Source organism: Brassica rapa, chromosome A10 (assembly GCF_000309985.2).
Source record: "Brassica rapa cultivar Chiifu-401-42 chromosome A10, CAAS_Brap_v3.01, whole genome shotgun sequence".
Taxonomy (NCBI): domain Eukaryota; kingdom Viridiplantae; phylum Streptophyta; class Magnoliopsida; order Brassicales; family Brassicaceae; genus Brassica; species Brassica rapa.
This window is the reverse complement of record NC_024804.2, coordinates 18,510,190-18,527,782: the sequence shown is the minus strand read 5'-3', so window position 1 is coordinate 18,527,782 and position 17,593 is coordinate 18,510,190. Positions and strand designations below refer to the sequence as shown.

Sequence of the window (17,593 nt, the reverse complement as noted above, 5' to 3'; positions counted from 1 at the left end):
ATTTGTTAAACTATTTTGAGATTCACTATTATTAGAAAAAAAATTAGTTGTGAATTTTAAGATTCTTCTAGTCATTTTAAAATGTTGGAGTGGAGTTTGTTAGTTAATAAATTAAAATCTTGAAACTCATAGTTTGAGATGAATTTTTAGAGTGGTTTAGTTAAAATTATTTTAAATTTTTGATTAACCTTAAATCATCCAAAAACTTGGCAAAAATCAAATGGCTTTAAATGATAAAACTGAATACACCCCTAAAAATCAATTGAACCAGTGTCCCGGTTCAGTATCATCCAATCAGGGTGAAATACAACAATCATATAATTTGGGTTTCCAACCTATACATGATTTGGGCTTGTAAAACTCGTGGCCCACACGCCTCCCCTCACCGAAGGCTACCCACAGAGATTGAAAATCCCTAATTTACCTTTTTCATATATCTCTAGTTGTGTGTTTCCACCTAAGTGTCAAAACATGTCAGGAAGAGGACATAGCATCGGTAAGATCTCTCAAGATTGTCGTCTGTCTTTATATTGATTAGATTTCAGGTCTGTCAAGGGAAACCAGCAGATCTATCCCTAATTTACTTTTGATCTTATTCTTCTTGCTTTTTTTAATGCTTTACTCTCTCTTTACAGAGACAAAGACATGCATATACTGGAACTTGGAGGATTGCCCAATCCCTGAAGGTCTGAACCCTGATTTGATTTATGAGAATATCAAATCAGCTCTTGAGAGTAAGGGTTATGATGTTGGTGGTGGTGACATGTCAATCAATGCTTATGCTGATAAGAAAACATTCTCTGATGAATTGCTCGATAGATATGGAATCAACCAAGTTCAATTTCGTGGTGGACGTAAAGCTGACAGAGAGTTTCAAATGTTATGGGACTGTCTTTTGTGGAGGGTCGACAATCATCCAGAAGAAGCAAATATTATGTTCATCTTAAATCTCTCTGACGACAGTGAGTTTATCAATTCACCTGACCACCATGAGTTCTTAAAGATTCTTGAATCTTTGAAGTCGAGAGATCACAATGTCATCATAGCACAGCCGGGTGAAGTGGTTGCGTTACAATTACTTCTTGCTACAAGTTCGGTATGGCTTTCAACAAGTCTGTTGTCTGAAGGAAACCCTCTCGTCCTAACCCCAAGCTTTGATTGCTTCGATTCGGCGGAAGATATGGAGAAGGTTTTGGGTATGGATAGATTGATGATCGAGCTTCGGTCACGAGGAATGAAATGTGGAGGGACGTTGCAGGAGTGCGCTGCAAGGCTCTTTTTACTTAAATCAACACCACTCGATAAGCTCCCAAAGCAACATTTCAAGAAAAAGAAGAACGAACAGAAGAAGAAGACAAGAACTAGGTGTGACGCTGACTAAATAAACCAATTGGAAAACTATATTCTGTGTCATCTTGTTTGTTATTTTCTTTGAATAAAAGTGTGCTTAATAGAATATAAAGATAAAACATACTGAAATGACGACCTTTGTTTTCCAGCACCATTCATATATTATATCAAATTCGAATTTGTTAACTTCAAAACCGAACAAACTCACTCATAACGGTCTCTCCTCTAAAGCCTTTGCCGGAGCTGTTGGTTCTCTTTACGCAACAATTGTAACTCCTTCATTATCTCCGCCTGGTTCTCTAGAACCGAGCTTAATACCTTCGACATCTCCATCTGTATAATACGACAACAACATAATCAGCTTTTAAGTCAACATGGGTGAGAGTAAAGCAAGATAAAGATTAATAAAAAACACTAACTACCTCGTGCATGTGGAACTGTCTGAGGATCTCGATGTGCAGGTTTCTCATGTCGTCATGAACGGAGTTTTGGAATGAATCCAGAGTTCCTTCAAGTGTCCTTTGAAATAGCTGAAGTGTGAAATTGCTGCCACCCACATCATTTTGGGATTGCTTCATGTTTCCTCCCTGCTACGGATTTGCAGCAAGTTTACAGATTATCCCAAACGATTTAAAGAAAATGATTTTGTGGAAACTGTTTTACATACATTCATAATCGGAAGAGCTTCTGATGCAGTTCCCAACTCAGGTCTCGGCATCAGGTTACTAAAGGTTTCCTCTCTCGTTTCTGCTCCTGTTTTCTTTATCTTGGGTGAACCCGTAGAGAGAGAGCTGCTGATTCTCTCAGCATATGTCCTACGAGGTAAACTTGGTGATAGCCTCAATGAATCGATGTTACCCGGAGCTGAGATGCCTTTTGCAAACAAGGGGCTTGAAGGTAAGTTCTTGTCTGTTTCGGAAGCTGAAGAGAAGTCTCTGATCCGTGGGAACTCTGAGCTAACGTTTGCTGCGAGGTTTGTCTGACCAAGCGACGACAAGGGAAACATTGATCCAGATGTGCTACCACCACTTGTGCTTGAAACCCCGAGACGTGAAGGAAACTTATCGGAGATTTTCTCATTGGCCAGTTGGTTGAACTTGTCAGATAATCTATCACCGCCCCATGATTCTGGAGGTGTCAAGGCAGAAGAAGAAGAGTCTTCACTTTTGGTTGATGCTGTTGGCGTAGTAGTTCCGAATGGTGAAAAAGCAGCTTTTGTATGTTCCTTGTTTCCATCTCCGTATGGAAATCCCTTGCTAGATGAAGCAAATGGCTTTTTGTTATCGATCAAATGATCCTTATTGTTGAATCCTTCGCTATCAGCCCACTTCTCAGCAGATGAAACATCAACGATAGGGGAAAATACACGCATATCATCATTGAAACTGTCAATGGCACGAAGTGCATGTAGTCTTCCCGGTGGCGCACCAGGCCATAGTGTTCTGTTTGGTGTTTGTTCTGCCGAAGGCACGTTCGACGTACTCGTGGCAGTTCCACGAGAACCTGCCGGCTGTGAATCTGAGGGTGTCGTCGACGGAACTGGATCAGGAATGATAACTGAATCGTCCACTGTACCACCAAGAAGAGCCATCTCACCGTCGTAGTTTTTCTCATTCACAATAACTGGTTTTGATGTTTGCCATGTTAAACTTGTTACAGCCTGTGTATTAATAAAGCAAAACCTTAGTTAGCTTTTGCAATCCAGAGTTTTTTATTTAAAGGGCTAAAGAGATTGCACTGAGTTAGAAATGTACTGACCTCTGAACTACTGAAAGCGTGCAGGACAGTGACAGGCTGTGGTGTCTTACGAACGTCGTAAAACACTACTCTACCATTACCGGTTCCAGCTGCCAGAATGTGACCATTATCCCCAAATGCCAAAGATGAGAAAGGCGCCTCATAAGAAATGCAGGACGAAAATCTTTTGGATCCAGAGTCATACGTGTAAAGCTTTTTGTCCATCCCCACACTAGCAATTTTCTGTTAAACAGTAGATTACTTAGAAACTATGCTTATAAAATTTATCTCAAAGAGCATTTAGAAAATGCCTATCAAAGTTGAGGGTGCACGTGTGTACTGGTCAGAATTTGAAATCACATTCATCCGACTCTTTGCATTATGTGTACCAAGTATCATTGATTATGAATTAGTTACCTTTTCGTCTGATGGAGAGAAGCAAACACCCGCAGCTGGTGCAGAATGCTGCTTCCATGACATCTGTGAAGATACCAGAAACTAAATGGTAAGTATAAACACATTATTTTGCATGAAATCTTGTAAACATTAACAGAAGAGACGCATGCATTTCCACATGAGCAGACCTTTGGATTACGCCCAGTCGTGTCCCACAGATGCACAGTGCCATCATCACCCGCAGTAAGTAGAAGGTGACGACTGGACCTTGAATAGTCAAGCACCCTCAATACCTGATCTTAAATCGATTAGAAAACAAATTAGTTTTGATGACCGAGGTTCTGAACTACCGATGGAAGTATAAATGTACAGACTGAACAACCTGCCCATGTGGATCTTTGAGTTCGCTAGCCCTTGCTCCAGTTTTAAGGTTGTGAACTATCAGATCCCCACCAACACTAACAGACGCCAAATGCTCATCTTTGCAATTGTACATCACGCCAGTTATTGTACTTGTATGACCCCTCAGCTTCTTGACACAAAGCTTTTTTTGCAGATCCCATATCTTAACAATTTGACCAGTTCCACCAGAAGCTATGAACTTTGACCCTTTTCTGCCGAAGCTAATAGCCGACAAACATTCCTGAATTCATTATGACACAAGCAAATATGCATAAATAATAACCTTCACAATGGATTTGGCAATTAATCTATAGATAAAATGCAAAGACTTTGGAAGATGGCCAAAAGAATGATGTACTTTATACTCTCAATTTCTGATTATTATGTTTAAAATGTGCAGGAGCCAAACAGTGACTACGATAGCGATAGAAGTATATTCTGGGATAGAATCTTGAACCACATCATGATTCATGACGGAGGACAATGAACTCAGATGTTGGTTACAATAACCACACTAATGTTTTCATCCACATTGGCTCTTAGACTCCACAAAAGTTGTGAAGAAACTCATCTAACAAGGATACAACAATTCACATTTTCGAAAAGAATATAAAAAGATCTCCTTTTAACCACCATTCATCTAACATATAATTTACTACTAAGCATATCTCCAACCCCACTCTATTTCTACTCTAAAATAGAGTTTAGAGTAAAAATGCTCCAATGGTACTTTGTTCATCAATCTATTTTCTATTCTAAAATAGAGTACCATTGGAGCAAATTCAAACTCTATTATAAAGTTACTCTACTTTAGAGTGAAAAAATAGAGTAAATCATTAGAGATGGTCTAAGAGGAAAAAAGCTGTGACTGTTAATGAATAAGATATGCAGCAGAAGGAACACTGTAGTGAATGAAGAAAGGAATTAACCTCGGCACTATCACCACCGTCCTTCCCAGCAACAGGAACCGTTCCTAGACTACTCCCATTAATCCACCACAGAGATATCTTCTTATCATCTCCAGCACTCGCCACCACTAAATCTGCATCCCATAAAAACAGAAACTCAATCTTCTCCTTCCAATAATACCAAACCTGAATCAAATGGTAACACAATGCATTTTGCAAGCAAACCTGTTCATTTCATTCATCAGCTATTCCACTAATTACATTCCCAAATACTTAATCCCTAATTCAATTTCGAACAGCAGATCACAAGATATCTAAGATTCATTCTACAAAAACTCAGCTCAATAATCACTACTTGAGTTACTTTCCTAAATCTTTCACCCAACCAAACGAATCAAGGAACGCAATACAGATGCGACTGATCTGAGATCAATTACTCGTGTGATTCCACTTGACGGAGCTCACAGCAGAGCCAGGCGTCGGAGTGTAGCTCAAGACGCAGGGATCACCGGAATCGGCGGATACGTCGAATAGCTTAACCGTATCTCCCCCGCTCGCCGCCAGGAGGCGCCACGTAGGGTCCACCAAGTGCGACATCGTCACTACTGGCTGATGAATCTGAGACAATGCGGGGGAACTCTCTACCTTTTCCTTCCTTCTGAGAGAGAGAGAAGAGAGACGAACAGTGAGAAATAAATAAATTATTATTATTTATTTTGAATTAAAATTAAAATTTTGAATTTTGTAACGCTTTGTGTTACTTTGTGCCCTTGATTATGGGCTGAGCTAGTGGGCCCTTGATAAAAGTAAAGAAAGTTTCTTTATTTCTCATCATTTCAAACCGAAGCTTAAATCTTTTGCAAGGAATCTGATGATTAAAAAAGGAAATAGAAGATAATAAGGTTTAAAGTCACTACTTAATACTGCAGCCCATTATTATGAGAGGCCCAAACCAATGAACCCAATTAGATCACTGAGGACTTTGTCATATTGCAGTTTAGTCCTTTAGTTTATTTTCTTTTTATTCCTAACTCATAACTTTAAGTGTATGGGGTTTTCCACTTTTATGATTCTTTAGCCTTAGAAGTCACCTGACCCCCACTATTTAGGAGAGCCAGTTATACAATGTTTACTTCTTTTTTCTAAGTTATAATTTTATGAGACAGATTAAACCGGGGTGATTACAAAGCAAATACTGATTCTAATCAGCTAAAACTATATTCAAATTTGCAATCAAAGACTCCCATGATATATCCGTTTACAGATGATTAACCGTATAAACATTCTATATGTTTAATTCATACGTTATATTGTTTTTGATACTTTTAATTCATGCGTTAAATATCCAAGTTGAAAGAGAGAAACATTGAACAAATATATGACATAAGGTCTGGTAAGGGCTATAAAGAATCAAAATCTTACCTCCCTAATCTTTGCGTAGGATGAAAGTAACATAAAACAGATAAGACGTTAGTTAAATCTCTGTAGACAAACAATTGGATAAGAATACTCATCATACCCATTTCTGTTTTGTTGTCAACGTTTTTGTTGTCGGTATATGTGTGTTTATATATCCGCCGAAATAATTTTGCAAGTGATTTTTGATTCTTATATCCCCAAAATAATCTTTATATGGCGAATCTTACTAGATTTGGAGAAGATAAAATGCAATCAAAGTTAAAGAGGAAGATAGACGTGGGAATATGCCTCACTGTTTCACCTTGTTGTTTTGCAACCTCTACTTTTAATAAACTGGAATAAATCAAGTCATGAAATCTATTTTTGATCATGATAGACTTGACCCTGCAGATATATGCTTAGCTTAGATCGGAATTTTCGGTATAAAGATCAAATATGCACATCCTTTAATGGGTTAATAGACCTACCAAAGGAGAGACCAAAATATCATTTATAAAAGAAATGAAACGTGCTATATCCCAAATAAGTCTACGACGAATAAAAGGGAAATGGATTCCATATCTTAATTAGTGATTCTTCTCAAAGTGTGATTTGATTTATCTATTGGAATTTTTAGATTGGACATTTACTATGTTGTATAGCATTCGACATTTCTTGTAAACCACATTGACGGTATAACATTTTCTCAGTATCCAACACTATCCATTATAATTATTCACATTCTTATTTTTTTTACCAACAAGTCGAACAACAACCCATCTCTTACATTAACTAAAAAAATAAAAAATAAAAGCTTAATATTCGAGATGTGAAAATGTCCATGCATGAACCTTTAGTCCATACTCCATAGTCCATAATAGTGTGATTCAGTCTAAAAGATGTTAGGAGAAAAAAGGCTACACACCTTCAAGAAAAAGTCGATTTGAGTCACATGCATTATCCATTTTATTGTATTTAAATTTAAGAAAATGAAGGAGATAGAGATTGTAGTAGTGTATATGTATATATTTCAAAGATCAATAATCACCATGATTTTTATTTTCCTTTTCCATTGTATAAAAGTGAAGAAAAAGAAGAAGGTAAAGAACTTATCCAAATGACAAAAACAGAGAGTGAATTAAATTGTAGAGAAAGAGTACAAAAGTAGTAAAAGCAAAGTTTATCCACAACATCAACAAGAAAACACACGTGGCAAAATGGAGAGAGCTGAAGACGGCGGCAGAGCCACGTGGGGATCACGTGAACCCATCTCCGTCTCATCAGAAGTTGGTTATATAACAGACCGTTGGGGAGTTAGGGCAAAACCAAAAAACACCAAAGTCATCAACATCAGTAACTATCATTATCCATTTCTCTTCCTTGTTCTCTCTCTCTCTCTCTCACAAATCAACATCTTGAGAACGTCTCTCTCTGGCTCTACTCTTAACAAAAATCATTGTGAGATATATAATTAGTACTTAATCATCCATGGATATGAAGAAAACCAAAGCTACTTCCTCATCTTCTTCACCTTCTTCACTTGATCATCTCTTTGGTCCCAAAGGATCAACCTCTGCTACTTCGGCTTCTTCTTGTTCAACTATACTCGATTCCATTTTCCCTCCTCCTGTAATATATACTTTACATATGTGTGTCTATATATATATATGCATGTATATGCTGAATGTTAGTATGTGCATGTAACATATTTAGCGGTTGTGTAGAATTAAATTGAAATTGTTGATTTTACACATACATAACAGCTAGAATAAAACTGAATTATGATGCACACTTTGTGTAAATCTTTTGGAAATAGATAAGCTTTTGTAAGAGATAAGGCTTTTTATACAGTCATAAAAAATTTTCCTTAACTAGCTACACGACAAGTAAGCATAGAAACTATCACATTCATGCATGTATCCTCTTGGGGGTGCATATTCATATATGTATGTATGTATGTGGTTGTGGTTTGAAGCTTTTATTTCATAAATTGAGTTTGTAGTTAACTTGAAACAATTTATAATGCAGGTATCAAAGAAGAACGGAAATCACACTGCTTATGAAGTGCAAAGCAGCATTTCTCAAACCACTGGTAATCTAATTTTGACAAAACAATAAAATATTTTTTCGCTTTTAGATATTTTTAATAAACTATTTAGGAATAAATTGGTAAAAGAATACTGAAATATGTATTTTTTTTTTAAAGGAAAGTCATACATTAGTCTTTAAATAATATTTCCGAGTTTGTATTTTAGTTTAAGCATAGATCGGTATTAGTTATTATATATAGATAAATAAAACACTTGCTTAGAACTCTCAAAATATAAGTAGTTAATTATTAATATATATAAACCATAGATTCTAAAATTGTCAAAAGTAAATTATTAAAATTCTTACCATATTGTCTACTGTCTATAATCCCCTTAAAATATTAAGATACTGAGGTTAATTGCATCAACTATTGTTGAAAGTCCCAAATAAGATCAGCCTACGGCCATTTGTTCCAGGAATATGATGAAGTTAAGGCTATGAAATTTTCCAGGAATTTTAACTTTTGTTCTCACTCTCTCTTTTGCTGTGTTTCCAAAGATGAGAGAAGCATCCATGAAAAGAGAGAAGCTTCCTATTACAGTTCCTCCATTTACTACGGGGGCCAGCAACACTATTCACCTCCACGAACCGATGGCTCCTCCACTTCTCCATCTCATCACCACAAAGAAACTGATGATCGAACCGATGACACAAACGCTACTTCCAGGGGAAATTGGTGGAAAGGTCCTTACCTTTCTCTATCTTAATTACCTAGTATGACTTTTTCTTAATCACTCCATTAACAGATTTTTGGTTTCATTATTGCAGGTTCTTTGTATTACTAAGAGGAGCAACCTAACTAGTCTCACTTGATTTCTGCAATGGCCATGCCATATATATCGATGCATTCATATCCGTCACTTCGCAGTGTGATCTTTGGGTTTTGTTTATATATATATGTTCATCTTTTGTTTTTGGTTGTAATCCTACATAGTTTAAGATGGCGATTATTTGACCGCATCTACCACTAATGTATGGTAAATAAAATACTCACGATCTTAGTAACAAGTTATATTTTCATGACCAACAATCGTGTTTGATCAAATTTTATTACTGAAACCAAGTAATACACATGATTTTAGACTGGTTTCAAAGTATGTTTATTGCTCTCTGTCGGCTACATCAAGGCAGAGAATAAGCTGCAAGAAACACAAGTAAAAACTTGATAAGCAAAATTGCATATGCGACCGACAGAGAAAAGTTAATAAGCAGTTATGATATTACCTCCACATTTGTAACCGATGGGGCGATCAGCGATGTTGCAGCGTTTAGGAATGGTCATTGAGATCTCTGGCTTTGCTCCAGAGTTTCTAGCCGTAGAGGAGAGCATGACAGCGCAAAGACATTTGGGGTTCTTCCCCATTTGTCTAATTCGAACACAGCAAGTTGCCGACACTTTAGCAGACTTGTCTTGTGCAGCCATTGCGCAAGGAGCCAGCTTTATGGCTTCTCTATCCGGAGGGTTCCTCCCGCATTCTCCAGCTCCATGGACCGCGGTTTTAAGGCTGTAGATGCAGAGAACTAGGACGAGAAGGCGAGATAAAACGTAGGTATCCATTCTTGAAGAAGATTGTATATGCATATACTCATTGTGGAGCCTGAGATTTATAGCAATTGAAATGTCCGGAGGATCAAAGAAAATCCACATAGAAAGTAGTGGAAGAAGCACTAAAGGAACATAGTAATGACTTCACCTAATCAGTCGCATTAAGGGCCTCAAAGTGTATAGTTATTATAATCTAAAGTAAGGTCAGAGTGCCCTTAATCTTCTAGCTAATCATTTCAAAACCCTTGGGAAAGCAAAGAGGTTTTTTTACATGACAAACCAATAGGCAATAATAAGAAACCAAGTATTGTACTTGAAGAAAACGATTGTCAAAGGCCTTAATGAGCCTTCAGCAAGAATTAAGCTTTAAGTTAGGTGCTCTAGGTCCACAAAGCAACTGAAGAATAGAACTCAGCTTAAGCGCTCTAGCGATGTGTGAGAGACACAGAGCTAGAAACACAGCTGAAAAGAGGCTCTAATCCAAATGAGAGACATTGAAAATTTCTCACTTTTGATGTTAGATTCCAAGTAAATAGTGTAAAAAACCACCTTTGTACAGTCACTCTGCTTTATCAATATCCCAAGAGATCAAACCAAACAGCTCTAAGCTAAAGATCACCTCATAAAGATCCTTAGGTCCTTCAGTTCTCAACGCAACTGATACGTGAGAGAGAGAGAGAGAGAGACAAAAGCTAGAAACAGCTGAAAAAACTCTAATCCAAAGGCGGGACATCTAAAAGTTTCTCGCTTTTGATGTTTGATTCCAAGTAGAATTAAAAAAAAAGCTTCTTTGTACAGTAACTCAGCTTAATCAATATCCAAGATATCAAAACCAAACAAGCATCAGAAAAGCATAATCTAACACCCACGTTCTCGGATTGAATCTGTTTGAATCCATTAGTTGATTGTTCCTCATGCCTAATCACCATCTAAATAAGAATATCATCTAAACTTAATTAAACAAAAAAAAAAGCAAAATCTAAATGAGAATCCAGCATAATCTAACACCCATGATGTCCTGGGATCGAATCTATATGAATCCACCCGTTGATTATTCCAGATAACACAATCCCTATCTAAATGAGAATCATATCTCAGAATCAGCACAAGAATCATTCTCATTTTCAAACACACCATACAAAACATTGTTTCCTATTTGCATCAATCATTCTAACGAGTAAAAGCATAAAGCATAAGAGAAACATAAATAAACAAAGCCGAAGGAACCAAAACCAAAAGCGGCACAACCGCCGCATAACTATGCCCACTCGCGCCACACCCAAAGCTCCCCAGCTTGATCTGAACCACATTAATCAAAGCCAACATCAAAAACACACACCCGCAAACCGATCCCAAACCGGATATAACCATCCCGAATCTGAGCGCCGTCTTGTTAACATAGTAAACCACCGGATCGATCCGAGCCGAGAAGTGAAACGAAGGGGCCGCGATGTTGAGCCTCATGGCCTGTTTGAGGCCCAAAGCGACGAGGCTCGAGAAGAGGAAGGAGGCGAAGGAGTAGACGTGGAAGGCGACGAGATTCTCCGCCATGCGCGCCGTCGGGTTGCAGTTCGGGTCGGTCACGAGGCTGTTCGTTGGGTCGGAGGGGTTCCAGGCTAGGCCGATGAAGACGGCGAGGGTGAAGAGTGAGTTCACGTTCACGATCCCGTCGAGTGCTGTGATGTGAATGCTCGTCGTCATTTTTGGATTCTCCGTTTAGATTCGATTAGACGAATCTGACATTTAAAGAAGAAAAAAAAAAAAATTAATGAGTGAAATAAAAAGTTGACGCCGTTGCCGGGCATCGAACCCGGGTCACCCGCGTGACAGGCGGGAATACTTACCACTATACTACAACGACTTTTTGTTTGTATCTTCATTAGTTAGGTAATTGTACCTTATACACGTTATTAATGATTTGTTGGTGTTGTTTACCAACCATAACTGTTTTGAAGAGAGAATGTTTTGCTATGATAACTCTCAACTTTGTATGTTTTTGATTTGCAGATGTAGACACTAGAATAAGACAAAAGCTATAAGTAAACATATCAAACAAAATACATTGTATTGAGTTTCTACAAGCTCTCAAGACACATTGTACTTAGGAGGACCCTTTGATGTTATTGAATCTCTTTTCTTCTCCTCTTCACCTTCTTTACCAAACTGGTTTCTTACTGCTTCTTGTGGACTCTCTGATGGATCCACGCATACTTTTAGTTTCGACTCCATGCCAAGATAATTGTTCAAGACCCTTCTCAGAAGATTATGATGTTGAAAAAGTTATTATTTTGTCTGATTATGAATGAGAGAGAAGTGCCAAAGGAGAAAAAAGAAACAGAAACAAAGAGAAAGAGGTACTTGTATCAATATGCAGTATGCAAGTTTGATATCAAAACGCTAAATAAAAATAATTGATTGAGTTATTTATAACGTCCTTATAAGGGGAACAAAACAGATAAAGAAAGTCAACATCAACAAGATTGACTGAGTTATTTTCTTCTTCTTCAGTTCAATATCTATTTTAGATCTTTATTTTAATATTTATTTGAGTGCTAACTGAAAATCTTAAATAAATACTGAAATAAATATCTAAAATAGATATTGAACTGAAGAAGAAAAATAAGTTATGTGAAATACCATGTGTAGCAGGCCTAGAGTATATTTAATGTCACTGTTGCTGTGACTCAAATCTTGGAGTTTTTCATCAATTTTATTCTTTTCATTTTGAGATAAAACGTCCCGTTTAGGTGCGTCTTTTTCATCAATCTTATCCATTTCCCCGTCTTTTTGTTGATGTTTGGACAGTTTGATTGATCATCAACAAGAAGACGGAGAAATGGATAAGATTGATGAAAAAGATGCATCAAAACAGAAGGTTTTATCTCAAGATGAAAAAGATAAGATTGATGAAAAACTCCAAGATTTGAGTGACACCAACAATGACATTAAATATACTCTAGGCCTGTTACACATGGTAATTTACATAACTTATTTTTCTTCTTCAGTTCAATATCTATTTTAGATATGTATTTCAGTATTTATTTGGGATTTTCAGTTAGCACTCAAATAAATACTGAAATAAATAACTCAATCAATTGTTTTATTTAGCGTTTTGCTGTCAAACTTGCATACTGCATATTAAGATAAGTACCTCTCTCTTTGTTTATGTTTCTTTTTTCTCCTTTGGCCCTTTTCTCTCCTTCAGAATCAGACAAAATAACAACTTCTTCAACATCAGAATCTTCCGAGAATGAATGGTGGCCTATTGTCAATGGCATTCCCATTAGATATTTAATTCGAGAACATGCATTGTTAACTGGCTTATGCTACGATCACCTCCCACTAAAGTTTGAGAATATTTTTGAAGAGAGCTATAATTTAAGTTTAATTTTGCTGAGAAGTATTTTGTAGACACATCTAAGGTAGATATCTCAAACGTGGAACAAAAACTAGAATCAATGGAAGAGGAAAATGAAGATCTTCAGAAGATGGCGTTGCTTTTCTTCATAGGATCTGCCATCAAAAGAAAGAAGAATAAAACAAAGATAAGAGAATGTGTTGAATGTGTTGAAGAATGTGTTGAAGAAAAAAATACTAGTATAACTATTATGAGTGAGAGAATTGTTTCTTGATTGTATGAATGTGTTGGTGTATCTTTTCTAAATGGCTCACAAGCCTTTATATAGAAATAAGAGAATGAGGATTACGTTATGATACAAATCACAAAGGTGTGATTTTCTTTCTTCAAAATCACAACAAACGTAAAGTGGTGTTATGGAGCATTAAGTCACCTCAATTATCATAATGAAAAACAAAATTTTCATTAACCCTTGACCGTAACTTACTAGCAAAAATATTAATATCTTCCACTAATCAAAGCTAATTTATTTTGCTATGGGTTTACATTTTTATATTTAAACAAATATAAAAGATAACATAAATATGATTTAAACCATAAGATATTAGACACAAAGTCTATCTAACAATTTTAAATCAAATTTAAACCCCAATATCCAATGTGTGCACTTGCTAGTTTTTATACTTAGTCAAATTTAAAGTTTTTTAAACTTTGTAAGTCACACTTTGGAACTCCATTTCTCATTCAAACCTACTTTGATTTTGACATGTGGTTACACTACTTTATAGTGCCAAACATCTGGTTATTCCGACGAACGTCTTCGTCCGGAAACTTACCAAAAAATGGTCTTAAACCATATCGTCGAAAACGAGTTCCAACAAACAATGAATGTTCTCGAATTGAATATTTAATGGGAACGCCATTGACAGTAATATGCCACCATTCAAATATCCCTGATATATGATGTCCTAAGAATTAGACCCCACGATACCGAGTACTTATGAAATTGTCTAGGCATATTAAATATATGTTGAAATTAAGGATGTTCCTTAAACCATATAGCCTTATCTTGTAGCTTCTGCTCTATGATGTCAATGGTTTGCTTGAGATTGGCCGTCGTGTCGAGAGAACATTTCTCTCGATAAGAGGACTGATCAAAATACATGCTCTTATGTGGAGGAACTGTATCTTGCAATCTATATGTCAATAAATCGAATCAACTATCCAATTAGCGAGAGAAAACAATCCACAATCCCCACAATCAAACCCAAAATCAACAAAACACAATTTAAGGCGGCGAAAGACTTACGAAGAGCTTGTTGCAGCTATTTGCGAGAAGGATCAAACCCAATTAGATTCGATGAGACGACTTTTAGATTTAAAGAAAAAAAAATTAATAAGGAAAATAAAAAATTAAGCCGTTGCCGGGATCAAACACGGGTCATCCGCGTGACAGGCGAGAATACTTACCACTATACTACAACGACTTTGTTGTTTGTTTCTTCATTAGTAAGTGTATTGTACCTTATACACGTTATTAATGATTTGTTGGTGTTGTTTACCAACCATAACTGATTTGATGAGAGAACGTTTTGCTATGATAAGTCTCAACTTTGTATGTTTTGATTTGCAGATGTAGACACTAGAATAAGACAAAAGCTATAAGTAAACATATCAAACAAATACATTATATTGAGTTTCTACAAGCTCTCAAGACACATTGTACTTAGGAGGACCCTTTGATGTTATGGAATCTCTTTTCTTCTCCTCTTCACCTTCTTTACCAAACTGGTTTCTCACTGCCGTTTCTGGACTCTCTGATGGATCCACGCATACTTTTAGTTTCGACTCCATGCCAAGATAGTTGTTCAAGACCCTTCTCACTCCAAATCCTCGTGAAGGAAGACCTTTCTCATTGACTTTGATTGTGTTCTTGCTTGAATAAGAAGGTGTTCTCTCTCCTTGTCTGGGGCTAATCCTAGGTGCAGGAGAGAAACCTGGTGTGGTTGAGAAGCTTGTTCTGTATGGTGTTCCTGATGCAGATAGTAAATAAGGGACTGGTACTACTTTCTTGTGAGCTATAACGCTGACTCTTGGACTTGACAATACATTGTTATCATCAGGCTGTTTTGTTAAGTCGTCCACATAGAGTAAATCATCGATTCGTGCCACGATGTTTGAAGCTAAGCTCTCTAAAGCCCTTGAGTAGCTCTCCAAGATTGATTTCCCAATATCCTGAAATTTTATTTAAAAAAGACAGTTTTAAGTTAAAGGAACAAGAAAAGCAAATCATATAATGTAACGTTTATTTTTTTTTGGACCTTGTTAGATTGAATCTTGCTAATATCTAGAGAAGTCTGCGTTAGAGATGGAAACCGCTGCTTCAAGCAACGTAAGAGAGTTTCGGATCTCTCCACAAGCAATCCTCTTTTGTCACCAGCAGCCATTAGATCTTTCACCATCTCCCATGATAGCTTTGGTGTAGTTGAGCTTGAAGTGTTGTTGACTCCAAGTTTTGTTTGAACTCTTCTGCGCCAAACATATATGGAAGCTTCCACACGGTTTGCGATATCAAGAGCAATATGCTCAGAGGAGAGATCAAGACAATCGAGAAGACACTCCGCGGAAAATTTCTCCGATGTTATGTATCTGTAGATAACATCTCCAAGGCATGATCTACCATTCTGCACAAAGAGTAAAGTGTCCGAGGACTCATAAAAAAGAGATCCTAAGGCACCGCAGTTAACACTAACAAAAAAAAAAAAATATTTTTCTACTTTTAAAACCGCACATGCATTTGAAGTAAAGATAGAAACCTTAGGGAGGGTTTCAAGGTAAGATTCAGGAACATCCATTTCGGTTAAAGAGACGCTGTTGATGGCCATTGCAGCTTTGAGTATCTGAGTTGCACAGTCCCTCTTGTGGTTTAGTTCTGTTCTTGCATCTTCTGTAAGGCCATTAGGTGCTAGACGAGGAACAGGCAACCACCATTTCTCCTCTTGGCGCTGAATCTTTCTGCGGAAAGAAGCTGAGCCATCGTTTTCAGAAGATACAATGCCTTGATCAACGTACCAGAACTCTGTTTTCTTGAAACTCGCCAAGACATCCTATTTTTACCAACAAATAGATCTACATCAAATGGTTTCATTCGAAAGGATCATTGTGACAAAAGGTCTGAGGGAGACTCACAAGAAGCATATTGTCTAGCTTACGGAGAGCTGGGAGGTTGATGAAAAGATCAAATCTTGGTTTGCAAGTCATGACCTGAACATCAACAAGATTGATTCATTAGTACATATTACACTCCACTAATAAAAAATCAAGAACGTACCTCGAACTTTTTGCCGTCTGGATAAGTTTGTGTGGAAGGTGTTAACTCAACGATGTGATCACTAACGCTGAGAATCCACTCCATTTCTCTTCTCCACATTGCCTTCTTCTCGCTTGGAAGAGGCTCCAACCTCCATAGCTGCCCAAAGATTGTAGCTAAAAGAAGAAAACATGTTAAACACTTTCAAGGGAGAGGTTTGAGATAACACAACAAAGATAGTGTTTTACCACAGAGATTGGTGATGGCGTTGGATATGGCTAAAGCTGTGCACACTCCTTTGCCTGAACCTGACATATCTTCACCAAGTAATAACTTTGCAAATCTCTCCTTCATCATATCCACGTCTATTTCAAAATCAGATAAACAGCACCAGTTTTAATTTCAAAATTTTAAGCTAAATTAAAGTAAAAAGCTCTAGAAAAAAAAAAGATTCGATTTTTATTTTTCTCTGGAACGAAAACAGAGCACTAACCTGCAATGTTCACTTCCTTTCCTTTAAACCCAGAATCAGCGACAAGGGCAGGTTTGTTATGGTCGAACTTGATGTTTTCCTTTGAACTCTTACGAAACGAGGCTTTCCTTATCGGCCAACCGAGAATCGACTGTGGTGGTGGCGGAGAAGACGAAGCGGCGGCTGAAGAAACCTCGTAGCTCGATCCACTTCTCTCCTTTGATTCAGTTAAGACACTTCTTTTCTTCTCAATCCCTGCGCAGCTCTTCACCAAAGTCTCCATTTTAAAAAAAAAACTAATACCGAACTTAGAGAAACTGGTTTTGTTTGAAAGACAGGATAGAGTTAAGAAACGGCTATTAAAGGTAAGAACATGTCTCTTGTGAGAGAGAGATCCAAAATAATTTCAAAAAAAAGAATTAGCCGATAAAAAAAGTTATGTTTCTCTGTTTTAGCTTCTTCCTCTGTCACGAGTATACGGAGTAGTAGATAGAGAGTAATAATATATATTGACTTTTATTTCAAAACATTAAATTATATTTTTGGCGGACAAATTTCTTTCTCGTGCGGTGAGATGTTACGGTTCTGTCCCTTGTGTTAATCAGATAATTTTGTAAGTTACTAG

At 37.0% G+C, this 17,593-nt stretch overlaps 6 protein-coding genes and 1 non-coding gene across 9 annotated transcripts; 2 read left to right on the top strand and 5 right to left on the bottom strand.

The window, feature by feature from the left end:
* Positions 1–256: 256 nt before the first annotated feature.
* LOC103846944 (replication stress response regulator SDE2-like) lies at positions 257–1,536 on the top strand. Its single transcript, XM_009123955.3, has 2 exons — positions 257–496; positions 636–1,536. Exons 1-2 carry the CDS (start codon positions 472–474, stop codon positions 1,379–1,381), a joined length of 771 nt encoding a protein of 256 aa, XP_009122203.1. The 5' UTR covers positions 257–471; the 3' UTR covers positions 1,382–1,536.
* On the bottom strand, positions 1,383–5,463 carry LOC103846945 (protein NEDD1). Of its 2 annotated transcripts, none has more exons than XM_009123956.3 (9): positions 5,231–5,463; positions 4,815–4,927; positions 3,866–4,126; positions 3,672–3,776; positions 3,505–3,567; positions 3,109–3,330; positions 2,018–3,010; positions 1,773–1,940; positions 1,383–1,683 (listed from the first exon to the last, which is right to left on the bottom strand). In XM_009123956.3, the coding sequence occupies exons 1-9, from the start codon at positions 5,388–5,390 to the stop codon at positions 1,576–1,578; spliced, it is 2,193 nt and encodes a 730-aa protein (XP_009122204.1). In that variant the 5' UTR covers positions 5,391–5,463; the 3' UTR covers positions 1,383–1,575. The 2 variants fall into 2 exon arrangements, with proteins under 2 accessions (XP_009122204.1, XP_009122205.1); XM_009123957.3 differs by having other exon boundaries at positions 1,773–1,937.
* Positions 5,464–7,444: 1,981 nt separating this feature from the next.
* LOC103846943 lies at positions 7,445–9,422 on the top strand. Of its 2 annotated transcripts, XM_009123954.3 has the most exons (4): positions 7,445–7,820; positions 8,220–8,283; positions 8,781–8,966; positions 9,051–9,422. In XM_009123954.3, exons 1-4 carry the CDS (start codon positions 7,680–7,682, stop codon positions 9,065–9,067), a joined length of 408 nt encoding a protein of 135 aa, XP_009122202.1. In that variant the 5' UTR covers positions 7,445–7,679; the 3' UTR covers positions 9,068–9,422. The 2 variants fall into 2 exon arrangements, with proteins under 2 accessions (XP_009122202.1, XP_033138675.1); XM_033282784.1 differs by lacking the exon at positions 9,051–9,422 and having other exon boundaries at positions 8,781–9,035.
* LOC103846942 lies at positions 9,281–10,654 on the bottom strand. The gene is made up of 2 exons (XM_009123953.3): positions 9,507–10,654; positions 9,281–9,421 (listed from the first exon to the last, which is right to left on the bottom strand). Exons 1-2 carry the CDS (start codon positions 9,928–9,930, stop codon positions 9,405–9,407), a joined length of 441 nt encoding a protein of 146 aa, XP_009122201.2. The 5' UTR covers positions 9,931–10,654; the 3' UTR covers positions 9,281–9,404.
* A 249-nt stretch (positions 10,655–10,903) lies between these two features.
* On the bottom strand, positions 10,904–12,025 carry LOC103846941. Its single transcript, XM_009123952.3, has one exon. It carries the CDS (start codon positions 11,527–11,529, stop codon positions 10,999–11,001), a length of 531 nt encoding a protein of 176 aa, XP_009122200.2. The 5' UTR covers positions 11,530–12,025; the 3' UTR covers positions 10,904–10,998.
* TRNAD-GUC lies at positions 11,618–11,689 on the bottom strand. Its single transcript has one exon. It is a non-coding gene; the product is annotated as a tRNA-Asp (tRNA).
* Positions 12,026–14,896: 2,871 nt separating the features above from the next.
* LOC103846940 (rop guanine nucleotide exchange factor 5) lies at positions 14,897–17,251 on the bottom strand. Its single transcript, XM_009123950.3, has 7 exons — positions 16,990–17,251; positions 16,745–16,861; positions 16,518–16,672; positions 16,376–16,450; positions 16,003–16,293; positions 15,508–15,870; positions 14,897–15,421 (listed from the first exon to the last, which is right to left on the bottom strand). The coding sequence occupies exons 1-7, from the start codon at positions 17,249–17,251 to the stop codon at positions 14,897–14,899; spliced, it is 1,788 nt and encodes a 595-aa protein (XP_009122198.1).
* Between the last annotated feature and the right edge of the window lie 342 nt (positions 17,252–17,593).